Below are 22,794 nucleotides of genomic sequence, written 5' to 3'. Positions count from 1 at the left end.
AGCTCCATGGATTCACACAACTGAAGAATCCCAAAATTGGAAACGTCAAACTGAATTAGCTAAAGCACAACATGGATTAAATTTTGCCGTTAAAAGGGATGTTTAAGGACACAAAATGTATTTTTGTCCAAAAAATTTGATCCATTTTTTCTGACAACATGGTTTGAAAACGGAGCCATCATTTTTGACTAAAATAATAATGCAAATATGACTCGATTATGCGATAGACAAAACGCTTGTAGTACTTGACGATCTGGCCGGAAAAGGATCTTGAAAATATCGACATTTCTTGGGAATGGTCCTCAAAACCACATTGCTGAACGTTTGTGCTTGAGTTCGCAAAACTAAAAAAAAAATTGAATGAATAAATAAATTCATCGAGGAAAAGGCCACAATCAGCTGTTGACGGCAACAGTGACTTCTAGTGGATGCTCGGTGCTACTGCACCCAGAGCGAAGAGTCAGGTGATGGGAAATACCAAACTGGGCCGGAGTGACATCAATCGTCCGTAAATTGGCGGTTGCGTGATTCGGTGTGCTTTGACGGCAAAGCTGAACAAACAGCAGCAGGAAGCAGGAGCAGGTGGAAAAGGATGACGTGACACCAGGCCAGAACTGTGACACTAACCTCCCAATTTCTGCTGGTGTTTTCTGCTTTTTTTTTGTGACCAAAACAATGCACATGACTGCTTTTTTTCCTTCTTCTTTTTTAATGGAAAACAACAAGTATAGTTTTGTTTTGATTTTGACTTTTTGGCATTTTTCCCAAATCTACAAGTACCACTTTTTATAATTTAATTCTTTTAAGTAAAAAAAAAAGAAGAAAAAAGAAGAAAAATCCCCATGCTATTTTATGAGCATGTTTTCTATATGTTATAGTAATTTTTAAATTTTTGTATTTGCTGTTGTAAAACGGCAAATACATTAAGTTTCATGATTAAGGCATTCACTATGCACAAAAGTTATGGAATTGTGTGATTTTGAAAAACACGTGCAAACTTTTTTTTTTTGTCCGACATCCTTGTGAAACCACTGTGCTCTTACATATGCCCCGATGGAATGAAGACCAAGTAGGAAGAGGCCCCAAAACTGCAAATTTCCCTCCTTTTAATCAGCCGACACTTCCTCGGATGATTCCAACCGGTGGAATCATTGAAGTGTTTCTGCACGCTTTGAGTAATGGCCGTCCGATGGGCTGACAATAGCTGGAGGCCCAGCGCCCGTGTTTGGATAGCGGCGGAGTCAAAACCCCCCCGTGGAAAACACAAAGGGCTCCAGGCCGCCTCCCCTGAGAGTCGTTACTTGTGATTGTAGTCACAAGGTCAGGCTGCAGTCCTTCCTAGAGGACGACCCCCCCCCCCCCGCGCTCTCCCCATCTCGGCGCTGCACCCACTTGCACGGCGGCATCCTGAGTTCACTGCTATGACGAGTTTCTGGTGCACGCAAAGAAACAATAGGCACTCAAACTACATCGAGGACACAGAGTGAGAAGACTAGCGGCCATTTGGAGAGTCGATGACTCCTTCAGTTCGGTGGCATCTTTGCGCATAACGTGTTTCTGTAACTCGGTCACGTTTTAAATACAGAAAAGTTGGAGGAAATAAATAAGTTGAAAACGATTTACAATTGCAAAAAAAAAAACAACAACAACAAAAGAAAAGACTAATATTTGATCCACTTGAGGGAAAAAAACATGTAAATGTCAAAATGAAAGGGAACAAATTGAAATACCATAAAAATATATTTTAAACCCCCCAAAACAACTGAATTAGAAAAAAAATCATAAAAAATGGAATGGACAAAAAAATAAGATGATTAAAGACTTCTCTAATTAATATTATTAAAATCATTATTAATAATAATAACAACAACCCGTTTGTGGTACTGATTGCTCCGCAGCAGTACCACAATAATAAACTTTTTTTTACATTGCTTTGAACATGTAAATAGAAAATAAATAATACAAATAACAAGATTTATTTTCAAGCAAAATTAGTATCGTTCAAAATGAAAAAAAAAACTATAATGGATAAATTCAGAGAATTGTGGAAAGACCCAGGGAGAAGTTGCACTATTCCCCGTACATAAACACACTTGGTTGGCCACACGTCTCCCGGAACGCCAGCTAACACGAAACGTCATCTATAATCGTGTGTAATGAAAGCAGCGAGTAGAACAAATGTTGGAGATTAAGCTGAACTCACTGAGTGTTTGTTGACAAGGCTGGGTGACCTCCAAGTTCCTTTTCACTCGTCCTCCATAGCCACATTTCTGGTGAGCAGCAAAAGAAAAAGAAGCTGACCAGGTTGCTCCGTGTTTGGGTCTCTAATGAGCCCTAATCCTGCAATGCCATCCTCCAGGTTTGTCATTGATTTATCACATCAGGGTATGCTGCGATACATTTCGCGCTAGAGATTTAATGAGCTGTCACGTACTTTGCCTTGCATGTGGTTTGAAAAAGTCGAGCGCCTTTTGAGTCGTTACCTCGCTGTAGCACAGTTTGACGGAACATTCCAGGTCCCAAGTGGTGGAGCTCAGCTCCTGTAGCTGATCCAAGGAGAAGCTGAGCCGCGTGCTGTTGGGGCATAAATTCGAGGAACAGAACTCCGGTATGAAGCGCAGCTCCTGTACGATGGGGCAGGAGTCCTTGGAGCGCACAATGCAGCGCATCACTTTGATGGTCAGGACAATGTCGCCCAGGGCATGGCCCGAAATCTGACAAAAAATCAACGACACAAAAGATCTTTATGACATTCAAGAGGGGAGCAAGTGCATCATTGGCTTAGTTCATCACATAGGCTCCTTCAAATTAGCCCGTGAGATGAACCGTGCGCGTCATTGCTGACACTCAGAAGATAACTTCCAGATGCATACGAGTCAACTTGATTTTGAAAGTTTGACATATACACCAAATGGAGCCCTACGGAATTCATCTGTGTCAGGAAAACTCCACCTTGAAATTTAAAGGGTCACACCTCATCGGCGGGCGCGCGAGTTTTCACGGGTTACGAAGGTGTGGGTATCAGAAACCTAGACGCGAGAACCACCAGAAAGTGCGCAAGGAATTGACTTCAGTGCGCTCTTCTGGGTGCCATTGCCGCTCTTAATTTCAACCTTCAACTTTATTCAGACTGTTTGGGACGTGTAGTTGGCATTCCTACCTCAGCATAGATTTTCTTGTCGCACTGAACCTTGCTATTGGGGTCCAGGGGTGAACGGTAATCAGGCGATGTGTAGAGTTGCATCAGAAAAGGCATCTGATGAGGTTCAGCCGTGGTTGATAGCACAGCTTCCGTTACGGTTTCTGTCGCTGAGGCACAGGGACAGCATCGTGTGACAACCAATACATGGACAGTGCTAAGTGTTGCTAGTTTCCAATTTTGAATTTTGTGTTTTGTTTTAGTTTTTTTGTTTTTTTTTTTACAATAAAGAAATGATCATGTGAGTCACAGTACATATTAGCTAGCTACATGTCAAACTAAATAAAGCAGTGAGAAAAATCAACATGCTAGCTAACTACCCAAATAATCTAGCTATCTAAGTAGTGGGCTAATTAGTCAATTAGTTTGTTGGTTGGTTGGTTGGTTTTTCTGTTGCTTCATTTACTGATCTAGCAATTCGGTAGCCTGCCGGGTCGTTTATTCATTACTGCCTTTAGCGTGTTAATCAGTTAGCTAGGTAGCTGGATAGCTAGTGGGCTAATTCCTTTGTTTATTTATCTTTTAAGTTCTATTTGAAGTCAGTAAAGCGCGCGCCGTTGTAAATGTTTACAACGGTGACTTCCACGTGGGAGAACGTGGCCCCATATGAAGTGAGATCCATGAGACCATATTTTCCTTACCCACTGGACGGTCTCGACCAAGCACCAGCAACAACTGGGAGCCCTCGGGCCTCATTTCCGTGTAGCTGGTGAAAGTGTCCGCTTTAAAATAATCCAGAGCCTCCCTCTGCACATCCTTGGCCTGGTCGCTGCTCAACTGAACCATGGGCTGCATTCTGTGGGCTATGGCAGGCAGCACAATCTCATTGTTGGACTGGAGAGGTGTGGAGGCAGGCCCAGTGAATTAGTCATGACGCTGGCAGAGGCAGCGTAAATAATGCAAGGGGGCGAGACCTACGCAGAACTTGGTGTGCTGTAGGTTGAGGAAGGTCCACGTGGTGCCCTGAGGACCCCTCAGGAACACGCTGGACTTCTTTGTGTCCACGCGAACTGACACGTTGCTGAAAAGCAAAAAGATTGAAGAGATTTACGCCGCGGGAGGCGCAGAGGAATATGTTATTTCGCCGCCTACCGAATATTGGCATCCTCGGGGATGTTGATGATATGAAGCTCCGGTGTGTCGTCATCGTTGTTGGCGGTGGGGCCGCGTAGCGGCTGTTTCTCCGGCTGCGGCGGCGGGGAGCACGACTTGAATGAAGACGTCAGGGGCGCGGCTTCAATCTTCATGAAGTGCTTCTCTGATGGATCTTCGCTGTGAAGCACGCATTCCCGAGAACCGCCTGTTGTTCCTGCACAAGTGCCTTCTTTTGAAATTTATGTGCGCTGATTGACACGTCGACAAACTAAAACATGCACTGCTTGTACGATCCTTGATGCGATACAAGAAAGGCAAGAATGCTCACTTGTTGACTGACGGCCAGAGGGTTATTCTTTTATCATTTATTCGGTTTTCTTGCATATAAGAATCAGCTCAAGTCGAGATGTGTATGAACTCAAGAGAGCGTATTAACCCTGCTGTGTCACAGAAATGACTTTAATCTAACAAAAGTATGAAAAAAAAATAATCAATAAATTGATTGCATATCAGACATTGCTTTTGAAATTTGGTTCCAACAGAACAATTTTTAAAAACAAATTCGTGAAAAAAAGGCTTGGGCAAAAATGATGGGACTTAACTTCATATTTTGTTGTACAACCTTTAAGGCAATTGCATGTATAAAAATCTCTTTTTTTTCCTTCCAAACTCAATTGCACACCGGGCACATAATAAACACTTTTTGTTTTTTTTTGTGTTTTTTTTCCAGCAAACTCAGTCTCAAGGAGGAGAGAGTGTCAGCTACTACAAAGATTCCAATAATCACTTACATCTCCTTTAATATTCAGTCAGACTGTCTAGGAACGGAGGCATCGGGAATTTTAATGCTCCCGGCTGCTTAATATGTATTTTCCTGTTGTTACCATGCATGGCGTGAATTTCGAATCTCTCTGGGGGAACCTGAATTTTCTTCTCTACCCACCATTCAAATGCACACCCACACACAAGAAACCATATACCCCCCCCCCCCTCCGCCCCATGGGACATGGAACATTAGAAACCTATCCCTGCTGTTTGAATTTCCCAACTCCTTATTGAATATTAAAAAAACAACACTTTATAGCCAAGGAAAAGTTCACATTATTGAGACAGTATTTCTCTGGACTGCCTCAAATCTTTCACATGACAGAGGTTCCTCTTCAACAAAACTATGCCAGTAGACCAGACCTGCCTCTGATCCATTTCCCATCCCATCCCATCCCAAAAGCTGGGCATAAAACTCAAACACTTTTTTTTCCCTCATTGTCCGAACCTTAATATGAGTTTTTTATGAAAAACGCACAAAAGTTTAAACTAGGGTCCATCAATGGAAAGCTAAGAATGTTACAATGGGTCTTACCAGAAACCATCAAACGTTGAATAGGTTAAAAAAATATAAAAGCAGCTCAGGTTCAAATAAGTTAATGGTAAATCCCTCCAAAGTTGAAGAGATTACAACGCCCACAATTGGAGCCGTTTCAAAAGAGACCGCTGTAAAACTTCAAAAGCTGCTCAGACAAGCTGGCTGTAAAAAAGGAAGAACAAAAAACCATGCAGGTTGAAACCAGGGGAACACCTAAACCCCGAAAAGTTCAAATAAGACGACGGAGAGTAAAATAAGATATGGCAGAATGAATCTTTTTCTCCCGAGAGATGTTTCCACACACAAAATTTGTAGCAAGGGATATGGACAGTATGAACGACTGCACGAATCACCAAACTGAAGGCTCGGATTTTGCGGCATGTTGAAATCCAGGTGGGGACTCATGGAACATGATCCCCCCCCCACACATAAACACCAATGTAATGGAGGGGGTGCTGGGGGAATGAAAGTAGATGAAAAAGCAAGCCGCCAGCATCCACCTTGATCCGTGTCGGAGCTTTTCTGCGGCTCAGGGCGCCTTAAGGAGGATTTGTTGGCGAAATGATTGTGTTCACATGGGCGAGGGCAACTCAGTTCTTTCCGCTTTTTATTCACCTCGCCGTCACGGGAAACCGACACGTACGAGTAGGAACGGTGTCCTCACCTTCGGTGGCTCTGAAGAACAGTTCTTTAAGAGTTTCCACCGTGGTGAAGGATGTGACGCCGCCGAACTTGCGGGTGGCCCACATCACCAGCTCCCCGTCGGCGCTGGGGAAGTCGACGACGTGGATGTTGCTGCTGCGATTCTCGGTTTGCGCGATCAGTGTCGAGGCGTTACCATTCTGTGGAGTGAAGGTGAGATGAGAAGAAACTTTGGTCATTTCTGGCACTTATCAGCGAGCCAAAGCGAATGTGAATAAAATATGCGCGAATCAGAGGTCGTGACTTTTTGAATTCAGTCACTCGAGCGAAATGTTATTACTTGAGTCTCCCATCTTTGCTAAATGCAACAAATATGACGGGACTCTTGAAATTCCAAGTGCTCGAGAGACCAGATTATCCATCCATCTTCTACCGCTTATCCGGGGCCGGGTCACGGGGGCAACAGCTTTAGCAGGGAAGCCCAGACTTCCCTCTCCCTAGCTACTTCTTCCAGCTCTCCCCGGGGGATCCCGAGACGTTCCCAGGCCAGCTGGGTGACATAGTCTCTCCAGCGTGTCCTGGGTCTTCCTCGGGGTCTCCTCCCGGTGGGACATGACCGGAACACCTCATCGGGGAGGCGCTCAGGAGGCATCCGAATCAGATGCCCAAGCCACCTCATCTGTGTCCCTAAACTGTACATGTTGGGTTCTCCAGCGTGTCCTGGGTCTTCCTCGGGGTCTCCTCCCGGTGGGACATGCCCGGAACACCTCACCGGGGAGGCGCTCAGGAGGCATCCGAATCAGATGCCCATGCCACCTCATCTGGCTCCTCTGGATGTGGAGGAGAAGCGGCTCGACTCTGAGCCCCTCCCGGATGACCGAGCTTCTCACCTTATCTCTAAGGGAGAGCCCGGACACCCTGCGGAGAAAACTCATTTCGGCCGCTTATATCCGGGATCTCGTTCTTTCGGTCACGACCCATAGCTCGTGACCATAGATGAGGGTTGGGACGTAGATCGACCGGTAAATTGAGAGCTTCGCCCTTTGGCTCAGCTCCTTCTTCACCACGACAGACCGATACAATGTCCGCAAAAAAAATCAAATCAAAAATCCTTTTTCTGGAAATCTTCGAGTCTCACCGATGAGTTCCTCAGTTCCTCTGCCCACTCATTATTAGGGAATGATCACGTCATGAAAATCCTGCCGTGCTTTGATTGAGAAACAGAACAATAGCGAGAATGCTGAGGTCATAGTTGAAAGCCAAAGAACGGGCAGCGCAGTGTCACCATTGTTTCTGTTTCTATTTGCCTCCAGCATTCCCAGACGTTTTTTTTCCGCATTAAACATGTTTGTCTGCCTCTCTCTCTCCCTCTCTCTCTCTCGTTCACTCATTCACTTATTCCTCGCCTCCGCCCAGCTCTCCTTCGCGTCTATTCTCCCCCTTAGAAAAGAAATGTTTATTATGGTTAAGCGTCCGCGGGCCCTGTTGCACAACCCCCTTTGGAGCCAAGGTCTTTCCTTCGCTTCCTGACTGGGGCCAGGAAATGGGACCTTTTTTAGCTTTGTGCGTCACCGTCGTCGGCTGGAATCTGGCTCCATACAAGGTATAAATACATACGACCACGCCGAGGACGAGACACCGCCGCTTCCGCGTCTGACCCGATTGGGGGAAAAATGACGGACTTTGGTTTCGACATGAGAGTGGCTGTATATGTGTGAACATGTATGTACCAAAGACCCGCGCAATAAATAATAAATTTCGCCCATTAATAAATGAATACCCCGTTGGCCCCGATATCCATGTCCCGATTTCACGTCATTCATTTTCCATTTGCCTATTTTGCTTACCACATTTATAAATGTTCATGCTGTATTTTCCATCATCATTGGCGGCCATTTTATTGCAAGTGGTTACAACGAACTACCGTTATAACGTTACAGATTCGTTATGTCCCTCGAGGTACGTCGTAATGAGGTTGGACTGTACTATTAAAACATAATTGTAGACGCTTTATGATGAACAGCATCTGTTAAGCCTCTTTTTTTGTTTGTTTGTTTGTTTGTTTGTTTTTGGGATTGGGCACAGAAAGAGCACCAGTGATAACTCGGTCAGCATTTGATCCTGAAAGACGGAAAAGTGCTGACGCTCCCTAATGACTTTGCTTTTTGGGCCTTTTGTGTCGGCGAAAGTCACGGAGGTCGGATGTGCACTCGCACGCCGCGGCTTATTCGAGTGTGGCACACAGAAAAAGAAAGAGCGTTGAAAGGTGAGGAATCCTGCAGGGAGTCATCGGTTCTTGTATGACTATTTCAGTGATGGAGGAACCAAAAATAGTACGTATGATGGGAAATCGAGCGAAAATAAAAAATGGGGAACTCCAGTCATGCTGGAATTTGAAAGTAGTGAATGTTTTTTAGAAAAATGGCACAGCCTTAGATTGGAAATGGTGTGGCGTACTATAATCAAGATTTGTATTGCACTCAAGGGAAGTCTTCACGTGAATATGCTATTTTTTTTTCTCTCATAAATTCCACAGATGGTTGTTGTAATTTATCTTTTTTTTTCCTTGCATCACATATTTTTATTGTCATATTGTTTTCAGCCTAGCCCGTGAGGGAGTCTCAACTTCATTTTTTTGGGTAAAGTTAATTTTCCAAATAAAATGATAACCTTCTCAAAGAATGTATATTTTCACAATTCTTCGTCCTAATAATACTTTCCCGTCATGCCCAGCTACACCAAGTACAGCGCGACGTATTCAGCTCGGTGAAACGTATGCGCGCATTCGCCAATCGCCGTGACCGAATTTCGCTGATTATGTCCCAGCGTTGGCAGCGAGGGTGACCCGAAGCCAATCTGTCACAGACGTCACGTGACGCACGTCCTCTGATTGCAGAGCAGCTGCCGTTTTCCCTGACGCTGCACTTAAACACTATTATCCCCCCAAGTGATGCATCTCATCCCCTCAAAGCAAAACAAACATTTGAACTGAACATCCTCCTGTCCCGGGGAAACGCTGTCCAGACCCTCCGTCAGCCATGATAACCAGTCTTGCTATCACTCGACTGTCAGCATATCTAATCGACATGTCATTTCTTCCAGCAACTGTTCTCAATCTCGAGCTGCTGGTGTCATGTCAAAAAAAAAAAAAAATAAAAGGTAACAAAACGAAACGAAAGAACGAGATCCCGGATACAAGTGGCTGAAATGAGTTTTCTCCGCAGGGTGTCCGGGCTCTCCCTTAGAGATAAGGTGAGAAGCTCAGTCATCCGGGAGGGGCTCAGAGTCGAGCCGCTTCTCCTCCACATCGAGAGGAGCCAGATGAGGTGGCTTGGGCATCTGATTCGGATGCCTCCTGAGCGCCTCCCCGGTGAGGTGTTCCGGGCATGTCCCACCGGGAGGAGACCCCGAGGAAGACCCAGGACACGCTGGAGAGACTATGTCACCCAGCTGGCCTGGGAACGTCTCGGGATCCCCCGGGGAGAGCTGGAAGAAGTAGCTAGGGAGAGGGAAGTCTGGGCTTCCCTGCTAAAGCTGTTGCCCCCGCGACCCGGCCCCGGATAAGCGGTAGATGATAATAATAATAATAATAATAATAATAATAATACATTTTATTTGTGGGCGCCTTTCTAGAAACTCAAGGACACCTTACAACAAGCAGTTAAAATCACGAGTACAATGTTAAAAAACTACATCAAATAAGATAAGAAAAAATACAACAAAATAAATAAATAAAACAATGGCTTTATGGTCTGAGTGAATAGGCTTGTCGAAACAGATGTGTTTTGAGGCGGGATTTGAAATGTGTTAATGAGGCTGTATTACGAAGGTCAGCGGGGAGTGATGATGATGGATGGATGGATGGATAAAAGGTAACATATTGAACTTCCACCAGTTGCGGGAATATTTTCTCCATTTCAATCGTGGTTTATCTTCCACGCACTTGCTTTAACTTGCATTTTTCAATTTTTTATTTTTTTTAATGGGTTTTGACGGGTTTCCTGGCCCATCTGTTCATTGTAACGCATTATCCAAAGTTTGTTGGCCCGCGAAGCAGCTCCAAGTCCCTGTGCTGTCGTTTAACACTGTTGTTCGATTCCTCCACTATTGCACACGTGGCACTTTTCTTTTGTGGGCTTTTTGTCTGCACCGCTAAATGTTTCCTTGATTGACAAATGCGCTTTTTGTCGCCTCGCGTCCTGCTACTGGTGTCGGTCCCTATCAATGACACAGCCTGGATACACAGCAGGATTTAGATTGGACGCTCTTGTCGTTGTGTCAACATGAATAATCAACGAGTGTTTTAAACAGGCTTGGGAGGACAGTTTGTTTAGAGTTCTAGTCCAAAGACGAACGGCAATTACAAGAACTACACTTGTGGCAACACAAACAAAAAGGTGACTCACATAAATGTTGACGCCGGCGTTGATCTTACAGAGACCGTAGGTCATGTCCTGCGACGTGATGATCAGGTTCATGGGCTTGGCGTCGGCCATGTCCAGAGAGAACATCTTGGTATCGGGATCCTGACAGAAAATTAAAGCGACACGGTTAACATTAACGACAATTAAAAAAAAAAAAAAAGGAAAAAAAAATAGCCAATGCGCATGTTATTATATCGTCATGAATAATTAAGTCAAGCAGGATGGGTTGAGCAGTGCGTCACTTTTATATGCAAATGTTCCACTGCTTAAGCATAAGAATGAGATAATAACCCATAATGCTTCGATGAGAGCTTCATAATACGCGGCTAACGGTCCTGTTGCGTGGGAGGTTTGGCAGTAGATGAAAAGGCGGCCCGTGATTAGGGAAAGACGCTCCAGCGGAGCGGCATAAATATTCACCCCCCCCCCCCCGCCCGCACTGTCAAAGCGTCCCGGTGAGAGTTACGGAGGAGCCAAGTAATGAGGCTCGTCGAGCTTGCGCGCCGGGTTTGCAAAAACAAAGCACAACCTTGTGAGACGGTACACACCATCTTCTCGGGGATCGATACGATGAACGGAGTGGAAAAGTATCCAGTGGTGATGTGATGTTGAAGGGCACTCGTGGACAGATTTTCCTCCCTTTCCCCCCCCCCAAAATCAGGAAAAACCAATGACATCAGTTCATAAATGCTATTGTTGAAACGGCGATGTAGCTTCTCAAAAAAGTTCACAGCGTGCTCGGTCATGTTGAGGCGCATGCACAAAATCCATGCCGTCATTTTTCTTGGCAGTTTATGTAATTATGATTAATGCCACCGCTCCTATTGCCAGTGATGAAAAACTGCAGAAATAATCCACAATTTAATTGTCTTGTGACAATTTGGATACATACGTGTGAGCGTTTTAATGTAAGAGGACTTGCCGGTGACGTTCCTTTAGTGCGCTAGGGATCCAAATTGTAATCAAGCCATTTCCCTCCTCTCCTCTCTTCTCGCATCCTGACAGCCTCGACTCAATTAACAAGACTTGTAATTGGCTCGGAGGAGCGAGACGTTCGTTTGAAGTGTTAAAAATAACTTCCAGCGGCAGTTGAATTTGACTTACACTTCTTAGCATATTACGCAATCAGCCGAGGGTGTGACAGCCATGCGATGTCAACACGTCTCCGGAACAAGCAGCGTGCCAGTCACTTTCTCGGTGTGGATGCTAACGAGGGAAAATGTGCTTGCTATTTTTAACATCCTTGTACCTTGCAGAAAATGTCAAACGCAAACGAGAACCGGTGAGCTGTGTTATTTTTGCCGCGGCTCAGGTCTGCATAGTTTTGCAACATTGACGGAACAGCCAAAACAGATGTTTATCCGTTTTATTTTCCTCGGGGCGAATTATGTCCGGGGTTATTTGTTTGCTCCAAAAAAAAAAAAAAAGTGTCTAAACACTGTTCTGAATAATTATGTGTATGTGGAATATGAATGAATGCAGAAAAATGCAGCTGTTTTTAATCCATGTCTGAAGGCGGCCATTTTGCCACTTGCCCTTGACCGAAGATGACCTCACAGTGCCGAAAGGGCTCGGCTTGCGAATGTCACATGACCAAACCCAGAAAATAGATGACCTGTAATTGGTCATTATCTCACTCTGATGTCATGTGGCAAAATGGCCGCCTCCTGAGCTACATAACAACGGGTGGCTTTTTCTGCTTAATTCATATTACACAAACACAATATTCATCAGATTGTCAGATTTAGACTCGCGGGGATATTATTATTCGAAAGAATATTTTTGACTTGGAGGCCCCTCGAAGGAGTTAAAAATAAAACTACACCATTACGTTAAACAAAAAAAATATGCACGATACGTCATTTTCAGTTGACATCAAATGGCAAAATGTGTTTTTAAATGTGCTAATTATACATGAAAAATAATAACTATCACAGTCATCATAGACAAAATATTACTTTTTACTGCTGAAAATGTCAAAATTTTTCCCTTTCGGTATGATAGCTGCGCCCCCGAAGCAAAGTTCAGTTGACTGATCTTTCTCTACATAACATCGTCAAGATCGACTATTATTATGTGTTTCAGGAACTCGCTTGGGAAGTTTTTGTAGTCTGAACCACCGGATGGTTGTCGACAAGAGCACTAATTGCCATTAAAAGATGATGTCTCTACATACAGCAATGTTCAAATCACATCCAAGACTGCAAGAACTTCCCACTGAGAAATTGTCGAGGTGCCTCTTTCGGCGCTGCCGCTCTGTTAGCAACACGAGTTCAAAGAGTTTAGCGGTGTTTGATGTCCATGCGTGAACAATACTGCCCCCCGCGCCCCCACATTGTAATTAGGAAGTCGTCTCTGTGAGGGAATATGTGCCGTTAGACTGGAGTAACTCATGATAAGATTTGTAGTCTTGAATCGGCCCTAATGAGCATTTGTGTTTCACACGACCAGTCAAAAGTTTAATAGCACTAGCGAGCATGTCGAAACTTTGGACTGGGGCTGTTCAATTACGCTGTACAAATGATTGGGAATAAACACAGCACAGCAACATCCCTGCAGTGAGAATATAATGTTCATAGAAACTCATCTAGCTCCATTTTTGTTGTTGTTGTTGTTGCTGGAAAGTAACTGGGCTGTGTCCAACAGGGAGATGATGTGCAGGTCTAATGTTAAATTTAATTTTCTTGCCGGCTCATTTTGAGCGGGATCCAAGAAGAATAGTCATGAGCCTGGCTGGGCCGAGGAAAATTTCCAGACCAGTGCTGAACAAATTAAGTCCAGGGAGACCTGCGAAACTAATTGTCGACCGGCGTGAACACAGATCCAACAAAAATATATTAAACATTTAAAATATGTGTTCTTTAAAAAAAAAAAAAACAGATTTTGCACAATGGCTACTGCATATTGAAGTACTTCGACGCTTGGGACAAACTATTGCCATTCTAAGACGTTCATCAAATATACAGGTAATGTTTCAAGGAGGGCGGCCCGGTAGTCCAGTGGTTAGCACGTCGGCTTCACAGTGCGGAGGTACCGGGTTCGATTCCAGCTCCGGCCTCCCCGTGTGGAGTTTGCATGCTCTCCCCGGTCCTGCGTGGGTTTTCTCCGGGTGCTCCGGTTTCCTCCCACATTCCAAAAACATGCGTGGCTGAGGTACCGGGTTCGATTCCAGCTCCGGCCTCCCTGTGTGGAGTTTGCATGTTCTCCCCGGGCCTGCGTGGGTTTTCTCCGGGTGCTCCGGTTTCCTCCCACATTCCAAAAACATGTGTGGCAGGCTGATTGAACACTCTAAATTGTCCCTAGGTGTGAGTGTGAGTACGAATGGTTGTTCGTCTCTGTGTGCCCTGCGATTGGCTGGCAACCGATTCAGGGTGTCCCCCGCCTACTGCCCGGAGACAGCTGGGATAGGCTCCAGCACCCCCCGCGACCCTAGTGAGGATCAAGCGGCTCGGAAGATGAATGAATGAATGTTTCAAGTACTGTAGCATGTTTCTTCATGGTTGTAAGTTACCTTTGTCAATTGTACAAGAAGTAATATCTTCCCATTTTAAATGGTTGCGGCAGTGTAAAAACAAGTTCATCGCTATCATTCATATTTCCTGTTCTGCGGTGACCATTATTGAGGTCATCAAGGTATTTTGTACATTTACCCCCCAACCTAAAAAAAAAGAAATGGACGCCCCTTGTCATAACTTTCAACACTGACTCACTTCCTCATTCGTAAAAGATGACTACTGATGCCGTTTCCAGTTATTCTTTTGTTAATCTCCCTGAAAAGAAATTGGCTCCGCTGGTCTCGTCTCAGCCTGATGCCAACGAGCTTGGCTCAGCTAGCCCGGGTGTGACATGAGGCAACCTCCTCCCAGTCATTTCTCTCCCGCCTTCGCAGCACCATCAAATAAGAAAAAAAAAAAAATACGAATAAATCTTGCCAAAAGGGTGGGGGTGTTAATCATTGTGAAAACAAAGAGATGGAGAAGGAGGTGAAAACGTGGAGGACAATGATGGCCCATCTGACTGAACAGCTTGGCAAGGGATGAAGCCAGTCCGCTTCCTTCGCCAAGGTTGAACTGGTAACAAGTCATTTGTGTCGAGTGTCCATATGCGAGCCTGGGGGAGGGAAACGATGAAGCGGCAATCTCGTGCAGGAAAAACCTCGCAGTGTGGCTCAAACAGGAAAAAGATCAAATTAATCAATCGCTTCTGTCATTGTACTTTTTGTGCTTTTTCATCCGAAAGCTAGCATGGCGCAGATGTAAAATTAAAGGGCTGTACCACTATTCGTTCTTGGAGGGGGTGGGGGGGGTGGCATGCACAGTCATAGGATCACAATACTGCCGTTTTTCAGGCATGAAAAGCTGGACAAGCTGGACCAAATTCCTTTGTTGCACCCACGCAAAATCCAGGTTGGTTTGTGGCATTTGAGAACACAACTAGCACCAGCCTGCCCCCGCTGCAACCTCGACGATCAACTCTTTCAACAACTTGACTGAGTGACAACAACAACGTGCTCGTAATGACAAATATATGAGAAGGATGAAAGAAACCGAGAAGCTTCGAAGAGAGCTCTCTCACTCGATATATTATTTCTCTGGAAATTAATGTCGAGGGTGTTGTGAACTCGCTGTGGTATCAGGAGAACTGAAGTAAATTCCAGAAGGGAGGAAAACAAAACAAAAAAAACTTGACATTTGCTTTGTCGACAAAGACGAAAAAATTGAATCACATAAGTAAAGTGTTTTGTTTTGTTTTTCCATTGTGGCCGTATCGCACAGTCGTATATATCAACGTGACATGATTAACCATTCCGTGAACATATCAAAATGCGCTTTGTCTTAAACCGCAACAAGACACAGTTTGTCCGTTTCTAAACATTTGCTGACGTGATATTTGGGAATGGCAGATTCCATTAGAGGAGAAGATATGGATATGAAAATTTTATTTCAATGATGCCCCGCACCACATTCATTTAAGGGGAGAAGCGAGCCTTGATAAACTGTCCTGTCCTGTCCTGTCCTGTCCTGTCCTGTCAGCGGAAGATAATCATCAGGCAGCGATGTCGGTCGCGTGACAGAGCGTGGCGCAATGGATATAAATATCAAATCAGCAATGTGTGACATCTTGACACCCGGGCCACTGACGACGGGTGCGATTGCTCGCTCAACTTACTGCTGCCGTTATTAACGTCTTACGCATTTGCGCTTCCTCCCTTGTCGACATTTGCATCCACGAGCCGCAAAATTAGGAACAGCTCGACATTCTTACCTTGCCATCAAAGTTAAGCTTGAGGATGTGGACCTCGGCATTGTCCTGTCCCACAAAGCTGGTCCAGCAGCCAAGTTGCAGCTGCCTGACGTATATCCAGGAATTGTCGTGTAGCTCCACGGGATCACACGTCGGACGTGAGGCTGGAAGACAACGCAAAGCGCAAACGGTTGAACGAGGCCTTATTGAAAAACAAGGCTCCACAGTATCAACCACGACTTCAATTCTTTTGGCCGTGGTAGCGGTTTGTGGGCACATTCTTGTTGAACTGATAAATTGAGTCCAGGTATGTGGACCCGTGGTCCAAAAGGTTTTGAACTCGGTTGTAGTTACTGCGGAAGCATCCCTCTCTGTACAACTGGCACGGCGCTACTTAAAAATGAATCGTCTGGGATGCGTTTATCAAACGTGTCAGGAAAAGCAGCCGCAGTCATCCATCAATCCACCGGCGCGGGCCCCTGTTTAACCCAGCGGGGGGGGGACCGTGTCTCCGAAGGAGGAATCAATCTGGACGACCTGTCCGGTCACGGATGAGACATGTGAGGGTTAAATGAATGCTGTGACCTGGGCACCGTGCGTCGGCGCTATTACGTTACACAGTCGGTTACGCTGTCAACAGGCTCTACTCTGACCAGCGGCAAGGGTGATAAAATACCCCAGAGAGAACTTCCTGTTTCCTCAAAAACGAAGAGCATGGGAACGAAAGCAGCCATCGAGGTCACATGACTTTTCCACGCCACTCTGGAGCAGTAATTCTTTCCCGACCCGGGTCCCAGGAGAGCGGTAAAACGTGAACGACTGTACTACCCGTAAGGTATGGCAAAGCGATGCTGCGCCATCTCCGATTGTGCTTCATGACTAATTCAATCACTCTTATCGAGCGATTGTGTCCACGCTATCGTTTTATCACCAAGAAGGTTTGTGCCACAGTGGATGTAGTTCAAGTTCGCATCGCTGCTGGGTTCTTTGACCGCAAAAGAGTCAAGTGTCAACCATTTGCACTTTTAATAGATGTCCAAACGCTCACCACAGCAAAGCTTACAAGCTTTGATATGAACCGAAAGCGGCACTAGTGCCCCTCTTGGAACAACTTCACGCCTTCCTGGTTTGTACTGCAGCTTGTCTTTGTCCATCCCCATCACGCCAGGGGTCATGGCTGGCTTCCTGTTATTCTGCCTCTCCGCGTTCATGTCTCCAGCTCAATAGCCATCGCCATCATAAAGGCATTTTTTTTCCCGCCCCTCTTGTTCTTCTGTGACGGAATCAACTTTCCATGACAGTCACCCCAAGAGGTCTCGCTCATAAATCGTGTTGATTGCAGATTGCATTTGTAAGTGTGTGTGTGTGTGTGTGTGTGTGTGGGCATGCGACACATTTTTACAAGGCACCATAGGATGTGAGCAGCATTCATTTTGCCCTTGTGACCCAGGAAATGCCAATGGCCTCGCTAAGCGGTTTGCTGTTAAATGAGGTATAGAGGACTATTCCATTCCGTGTCCTCTTTATCCACTTATATCAGCCGCCTCCATTTCCCATTTCATGAGGGGGGGTGGGATGGGGGGGCTGTTTACGGCAGCTTGCTGATTTCCAGTTTGATGTTTGGGCTTTAGCGAGGGATGGGGGGTTGGGGAGAAGAGACTCACTGAACCGAATTCCACCAATTCATGTCTCGGCGTATCAGCGATACGGACAAGTAAGCGAAACGCTTTGAAGGGCGATTGCGGTATTTTGAAAAACCGGGTCCACAAAGCCGCTGTTCAGTAAAACCCACGGGAGATCTGTCTTGAGCGTCGCCGTGGTGATGAAGGGATGCCGAGATCCAGCGATAAACCTTTGTGTTGGCGTCGTACTTCTTCCATGCACAAGTTCGAGGAAATGACTCGGTGTGTGGTTTTTACAGGAAAAGTACGCGATAAAAACTTCGGCTCACGACTCAAGAAATAGCCGTTTTCTTTGGGAGATCTCGAAAAAGAGTTGCGCTTCCTCTCAACACAACTTTTGTGGCTTTTACGAGAAGAGCACACGATACTTTTAGCTAATGGGAAGAGGGGGGCGGGGGGGGTGTTAATGAGAGATCAAGAGATAAATCTTACAGTAGAAAGCTTTGTGGCTTTTTAAGAAGAGTATTACGATACTGACGGCTAACAACAGCAGGTCTACTCCCCCCCCCCCCCCCTCCAAATCTCACAGAATCACAATTATCTCTGCAACATCTCAAGATCAACATTTGTCTTCACGCCATACTTCAAACGAGGAAAAACGTGCATTTCCGAAAAGCTTAGTTGCCTCGTAAGCCAATGACAACATTTCTACTTTCCAACACCTTTCTGAATTACTTATTTGCTCGGCAATATCCAGAGATTAAAATTTTGATTTGTGTTCAATGGCGCACTTGACCCTTATGACCTTTTTTGTGGCTTTCACGAGAAAACATACACGATACCGTTAAGCAAATGACACCGACTCCACAAGGCAGCTCGTCTTGAAACAACAGTTTTATGCAAATATCCGAAGGGGGTGGGAGGTGGGGGGGCTGCGTGCTCATGACAACGCTTCGCTCAGTCGCGGGCGCACGTGGCAAGCGGTGTTGCTTTTACCGAACAACATCATCCCTTCGGCTAACCTCGTTATCTTCACTCTGCAAGCCCCTCTCAGAAAGACGGTGAGTGCTAGACTCGAGGAGTACAAGTTTGATTGGCACTCGTCGAAAAAGGTCCCTGCCGACTCTTCATTTTATAGGGTGCAATAGGCGGCCATTGCAAACGTTGCGAAGTAGGGCGTGATCATGTTTTTTTGGGGGGCGGGGGGGGTTAATGTTGTTTGGGGGCAGCACAAACACCAGTGGCTGCTTTGATTCTCCACTAGGTATATACATAACTAATGTTTCGACAACACCTTGCTTGAGCTCCCCCCACTCATTTTCTACACCTCACCTCCCACCAGATTTCACAGTGCAACTTCTCCTTGAGCGAGGCTTTCCGTTTGACAGATTTATTCGGGAAAGGATCCCTGTGGAGACAGACTTACATCTGACAAGATAAAACATCACTGCGTGTCGGCGGCGGCAAAAAAAAAAAACAAAACAACAACCGCTGTTCACGGGAATTCAGACAAATGCCCCCATTGCAGCGGTTGCCAGTGTTTTTCACACACATGCCCAACTTAGGTGGCCCCGTGGTGGTGTGAAAATACAAGAGTTGGTTCGTTTGCTATATTGGCTGCAAGGTGTCATCGGTTTATCCCGATTTATTTGGATAGCATTTAATGTTGTAACCGGGGCGGCCCGGTAGTCCAGTGGTTAGCACGTCGGCTTCACAGTGCGGGGGTACCGGGTTCGATTCCAGCTCCGGCCTCCCTGTGTGGAGTTTGCATGTTCTCCCCGGGCCTGCGTGGGTTTTCTCCGGGTGCTCCGGTTTCCTCCCACATTCCAAAAACATGCGTGGCAGGCTGATTGGACGCTCTAAATTGTCCCTAGGTGTGAATGTGAGTGCGGATGGTTGTTCGTCTCTGTGTGCCCTGCGATTGGCTGGCAACCGATTCAGGGTGTCCCCTGCCTACTGCCCGAAGACAGCTGGGATAGGCTCCAGCACCCCCCGCGACCCTAGTGAGGATCAAGCGGTACGGAAGATGAATGAATGAATCAATGAATGTTGTAACCCTAGCAAAAAAATTTTTTTCCTCCTGGCATGTCCAAAGCCAAATTGCATGATGTAAAAGCGCATATGACGCTGGACTTTGCAAAATATCACGGGTATTCAGTTCAACGTTTGCTTCTTTCACGATGTAAAGACTCGCAGGCCGGCATGATCATCTTCCCTATAATGGACCGTCCACGGGAATCGTATTCCCTCCGAGAGTATTCCTCTCATTTGTTTCCAGGATGAAATGAAAACACTCTTATTATTCTGAAGGCCCAGGCGGGCCTCCTTAAATGAAAGCTCACCGTGCGTGTAGGACCAATATAATTGTGGAGAGTGCACTCCAGCTCCACTAAGGGCGACTGGTGACCGTGTTTGGTCGTTCCTGGAGACTTTGAGATGATTTATCTTCTTAGGGAGGGGGATCAATGCGGACCAACACGGAGCTGGCTGGCTGGCTGGCATCCTGTACTTCTTCCTACTTATTCCCTTTTGTTCCATGGAAGCGGCGAAATCCCTGACAGCGGGTGTCTTGACATGTTTGCACTGACTTAGCATACGCGCACCACACAACGTGACTAGAATGTGGATAGCAGTAGGATGGACACAATTGCGCAATATTTTTTTTTTCAAATCTGTTTTGTTTTTTTAAGCAAGTGATGCATTGCAGCGTGTACTGTACTGTAATTGTGAACAATATTATTCTAACTGCTGATAATCCTCCCTTAAGAGTAGCACATTGCTCCGCGCTCTGTTAAACATCAACGGGGTCGATTAGAGAATAAAAAAAACGGAATAAAGTCAACTGAAGGGAGTTTTTATTTTTGTGGGAGAGCAAGGAAAGTGATAAGCCCCCCCGTGTTGGAAATGATGGAGGAGTTCTCCGTTAAAACCGCAGTTACAGATGACGTGCTATTGAAAAGAAAGATTCAGCAATGTTTGGCAATTAATCACGACTGAATTTTAGTGCGCAGATGGATCAAGATTAGGAGGGAAACATTTGTTTTCCCGGACACCACTTTGTTTGTGTGGTTGAATATTATGAGAATGCGATAAAGGATTCATTCATTCATTCATCTTCCGTACCGCTTGATCCTCACTAGGGTCGCGGGGGGTGCTGGAGCCCATCCCAGCCGTCTCCGGGCAGTAGGCGGGGGACACCCTGAATCGGTTGCCAGCCAATCGCAGGGCACACAGAAACAAACAACCATTCGCACTCACACTCACACCTAGGGACAATTTAGAGTGTTCAATCAGCCTGCCATGCATGTTTTTGGAATGTGGGAGGAAACCGGAGCACCCGGAGAAAACCCACGCAGGCCCGGGGAGAACATGCAAACTCCACACAGGGAGGCCGGAGTTGGAATCGAACCCGGTACCTCTGCACTGTGAAGCCGACGTGCTAACCACTGGACTACCGGGCCGCGCGATAAAGGATTGTAATATTTAAAAAAAAAGTTCTTGTTATAATACAAACCATCCCACGCATATTTGTGTATTTTTCATCCAATATTTCTCTAGTTTCCATTATTTGGGGATTTCCTAATACAGGGGTGCCAATTAGGTAGATCCTGATCTACCGGTAGATCTAAGACAGGTCCCAAGTAGATCCGAGGAGTGTCGAGAAGAAAAAAACAAACAACCATTTGCGTGTCTTTGTACATGTTAGTAATATATTTTTTGTGTTGAGATACACTGCACACTAATCAGTCTCATTTTCACCAAAAAAATTTTTTTTTAAATAAAATAAAGCAGGTAAATCTTAAATTTGTGTGTGTGCGTGCGTGCGCGCGCCGGTAAGGGTAGATCCCGTGAGGTTAGTTGATCAAAAAGTAGATCTTCGATCCAAAAAGTTTGGGCACCCCTGTCCTAATATGTTTCAAGTCAACAACGTGCTTTTTTTTTTTTTTTTTTCAAATATTTCGCATTAACTTGACGTTTTGTCCTCGGCTACTCCAATTAGCAAATCCCTACCGTATTAAAAGCTGAATTTTGCGTCTCGCTCTCATTGTAAGAGGAAAGCGCTTGTGTCTGTCTCTCACAATGAGGAAGGGGAGGGGCTAAAGTTTCTTGACTAGTTCGGCGGGAAAAGACTAGCGTCAAGGCTACAACACGCGCATACACACAGACACGCTAACAGTCACACGCGAGCGCGCACAAACACACACACACACGCATACACCTATTGTCCTTGCGTTTCCGCTGCTGCAGATTGAGGCCTGACCATCCACAGGAAGGTAAACAAGCTCTTACTGTATCAGTACTCTGCAGGGGCATGCACTGTCCCTTGGCCTCTCACCCCTGTGCGTGCTACACGCCGCCGCATAACCTTCCTGAGCATCTTGCTTCCTCACCCACCTGAAAAGCTAGCCATAAAAAACACACACACACTCACAACACCGTGATTAGTGTTGTCAAAAATTTTGACGGCTTCAAAATGGCGGCGAGCCAAAGGGGGTGTGTTCCAACCAGGACGCGTTTGGAACGGAAGCCAGGACGTAATCGCAGAGCCTGGAGACAGCCTGTCTTCACACTCGCGCCGTTTACACCTCAGGGAGCCATTCGTCCGTCGCCTCGTCGTTGTCGGAAGCCGGCGGAACAGCGAGTGCGGCGCTCGGCGTATGGAAGGTCTATGGCTCGCTTCCTCTGCGCTCGCTTTATGCCCGTAATGAGACATTCCGAAGCTACGCGGGCACGTTTGCTTCGATGCTATCATTTTGTCGCGTCGTAAACGATAACGTATGGCTTTTATGTACACGCTCATATATACCGTATTCCCGCAATTCACAGCATTCGCAATGTCCCATGTCGGTACCGCCGAGAAAAGCCCTTCTGTAAATGTATTTCCAGCGACTTCGGAGCACTACCGGCGTCGTATATTTGATTATGAGTATGATATATTTATATTTATGAGTCTTGGCTTCTAGGCGGCCCGGTAGCCCAGTGGTTAGCACGTCGGCTTCACAGTGCAGAGGTACCGGGTTCGATTCCAGCTCCGGCCTCCCTGGGTGGAGTTTGCATGTTCTGCCCGGGCCTGCGTGGGTTTTCTCCGGGTGCTCCGGTTTCCTCCCACATTCCAAAAACATGCGTGGCAGGCTGATTGGACGCTCTAAATTGTCCCTAGGTGTGAATGTGAGCGCGAATGGTTGTTCGTTTCTGTGTGCCCTG

At 45.9% G+C, this 22,794-nt stretch overlaps 1 protein-coding gene and 2 long non-coding RNA genes across 5 annotated transcripts in view; all 3 read right to left on the bottom strand.

Moving 5' to 3' along the window:
* The window catches only part of LOC127590905 (uncharacterized), a 271,544-nt gene that overhangs the window by 46,756 nt on the left and 201,994 nt on the right, over window positions 1-22,794 (bottom strand). The gene's annotated exons all lie outside the window — the stretch shown is intronic.
* LOC127590908 (uncharacterized) overlaps window positions 1-22,794 on the bottom strand; it is a 128,977-nt gene that overhangs the window by 44,709 nt on the left and 61,474 nt on the right. The window lies entirely within an intron of this gene.
* eng (endoglin) overlaps window positions 1-22,794 on the bottom strand; it is a 32,227-nt gene that overhangs the window by 3,457 nt on the left and 5,976 nt on the right. For both annotated transcript variants that reach the window (XM_052050454.1, XM_052050455.1), the window contains 9 exons: window positions 15,989-16,131; window positions 10,706-10,825; window positions 6,322-6,499; window positions 4,292-4,508; window positions 4,118-4,220; window positions 3,841-4,033; window positions 3,161-3,309; window positions 2,484-2,714; window positions 2,204-2,270 (listed from right to left, as the gene is read on the bottom strand). In XM_052050454.1, the coding sequence (XP_051906414.1) occupies window positions 2,204-2,270; window positions 2,484-2,714; window positions 3,161-3,309; window positions 3,841-4,033; window positions 4,118-4,220; window positions 4,292-4,508; window positions 6,322-6,499; window positions 10,706-10,825; window positions 15,989-16,131 (1,401 nt within the window). The remainder of the gene's footprint in view (window positions 1-2,203; window positions 2,271-2,483; window positions 2,715-3,160; window positions 3,310-3,840; window positions 4,034-4,117; window positions 4,221-4,291; window positions 4,509-6,321; window positions 6,500-10,705; window positions 10,826-15,988; window positions 16,132-22,794) is intronic.

The sequence above is a fragment of the Hippocampus zosterae genome, chromosome 18, assembly GCF_025434085.1.
Source record: "Hippocampus zosterae strain Florida chromosome 18, ASM2543408v3, whole genome shotgun sequence".
Classification (NCBI taxonomy): Eukaryota; Metazoa; Chordata; class Actinopteri; order Syngnathiformes; family Syngnathidae; genus Hippocampus; species Hippocampus zosterae.
This window is presented reverse-complemented; position numbering and strand designations above follow the sequence as displayed.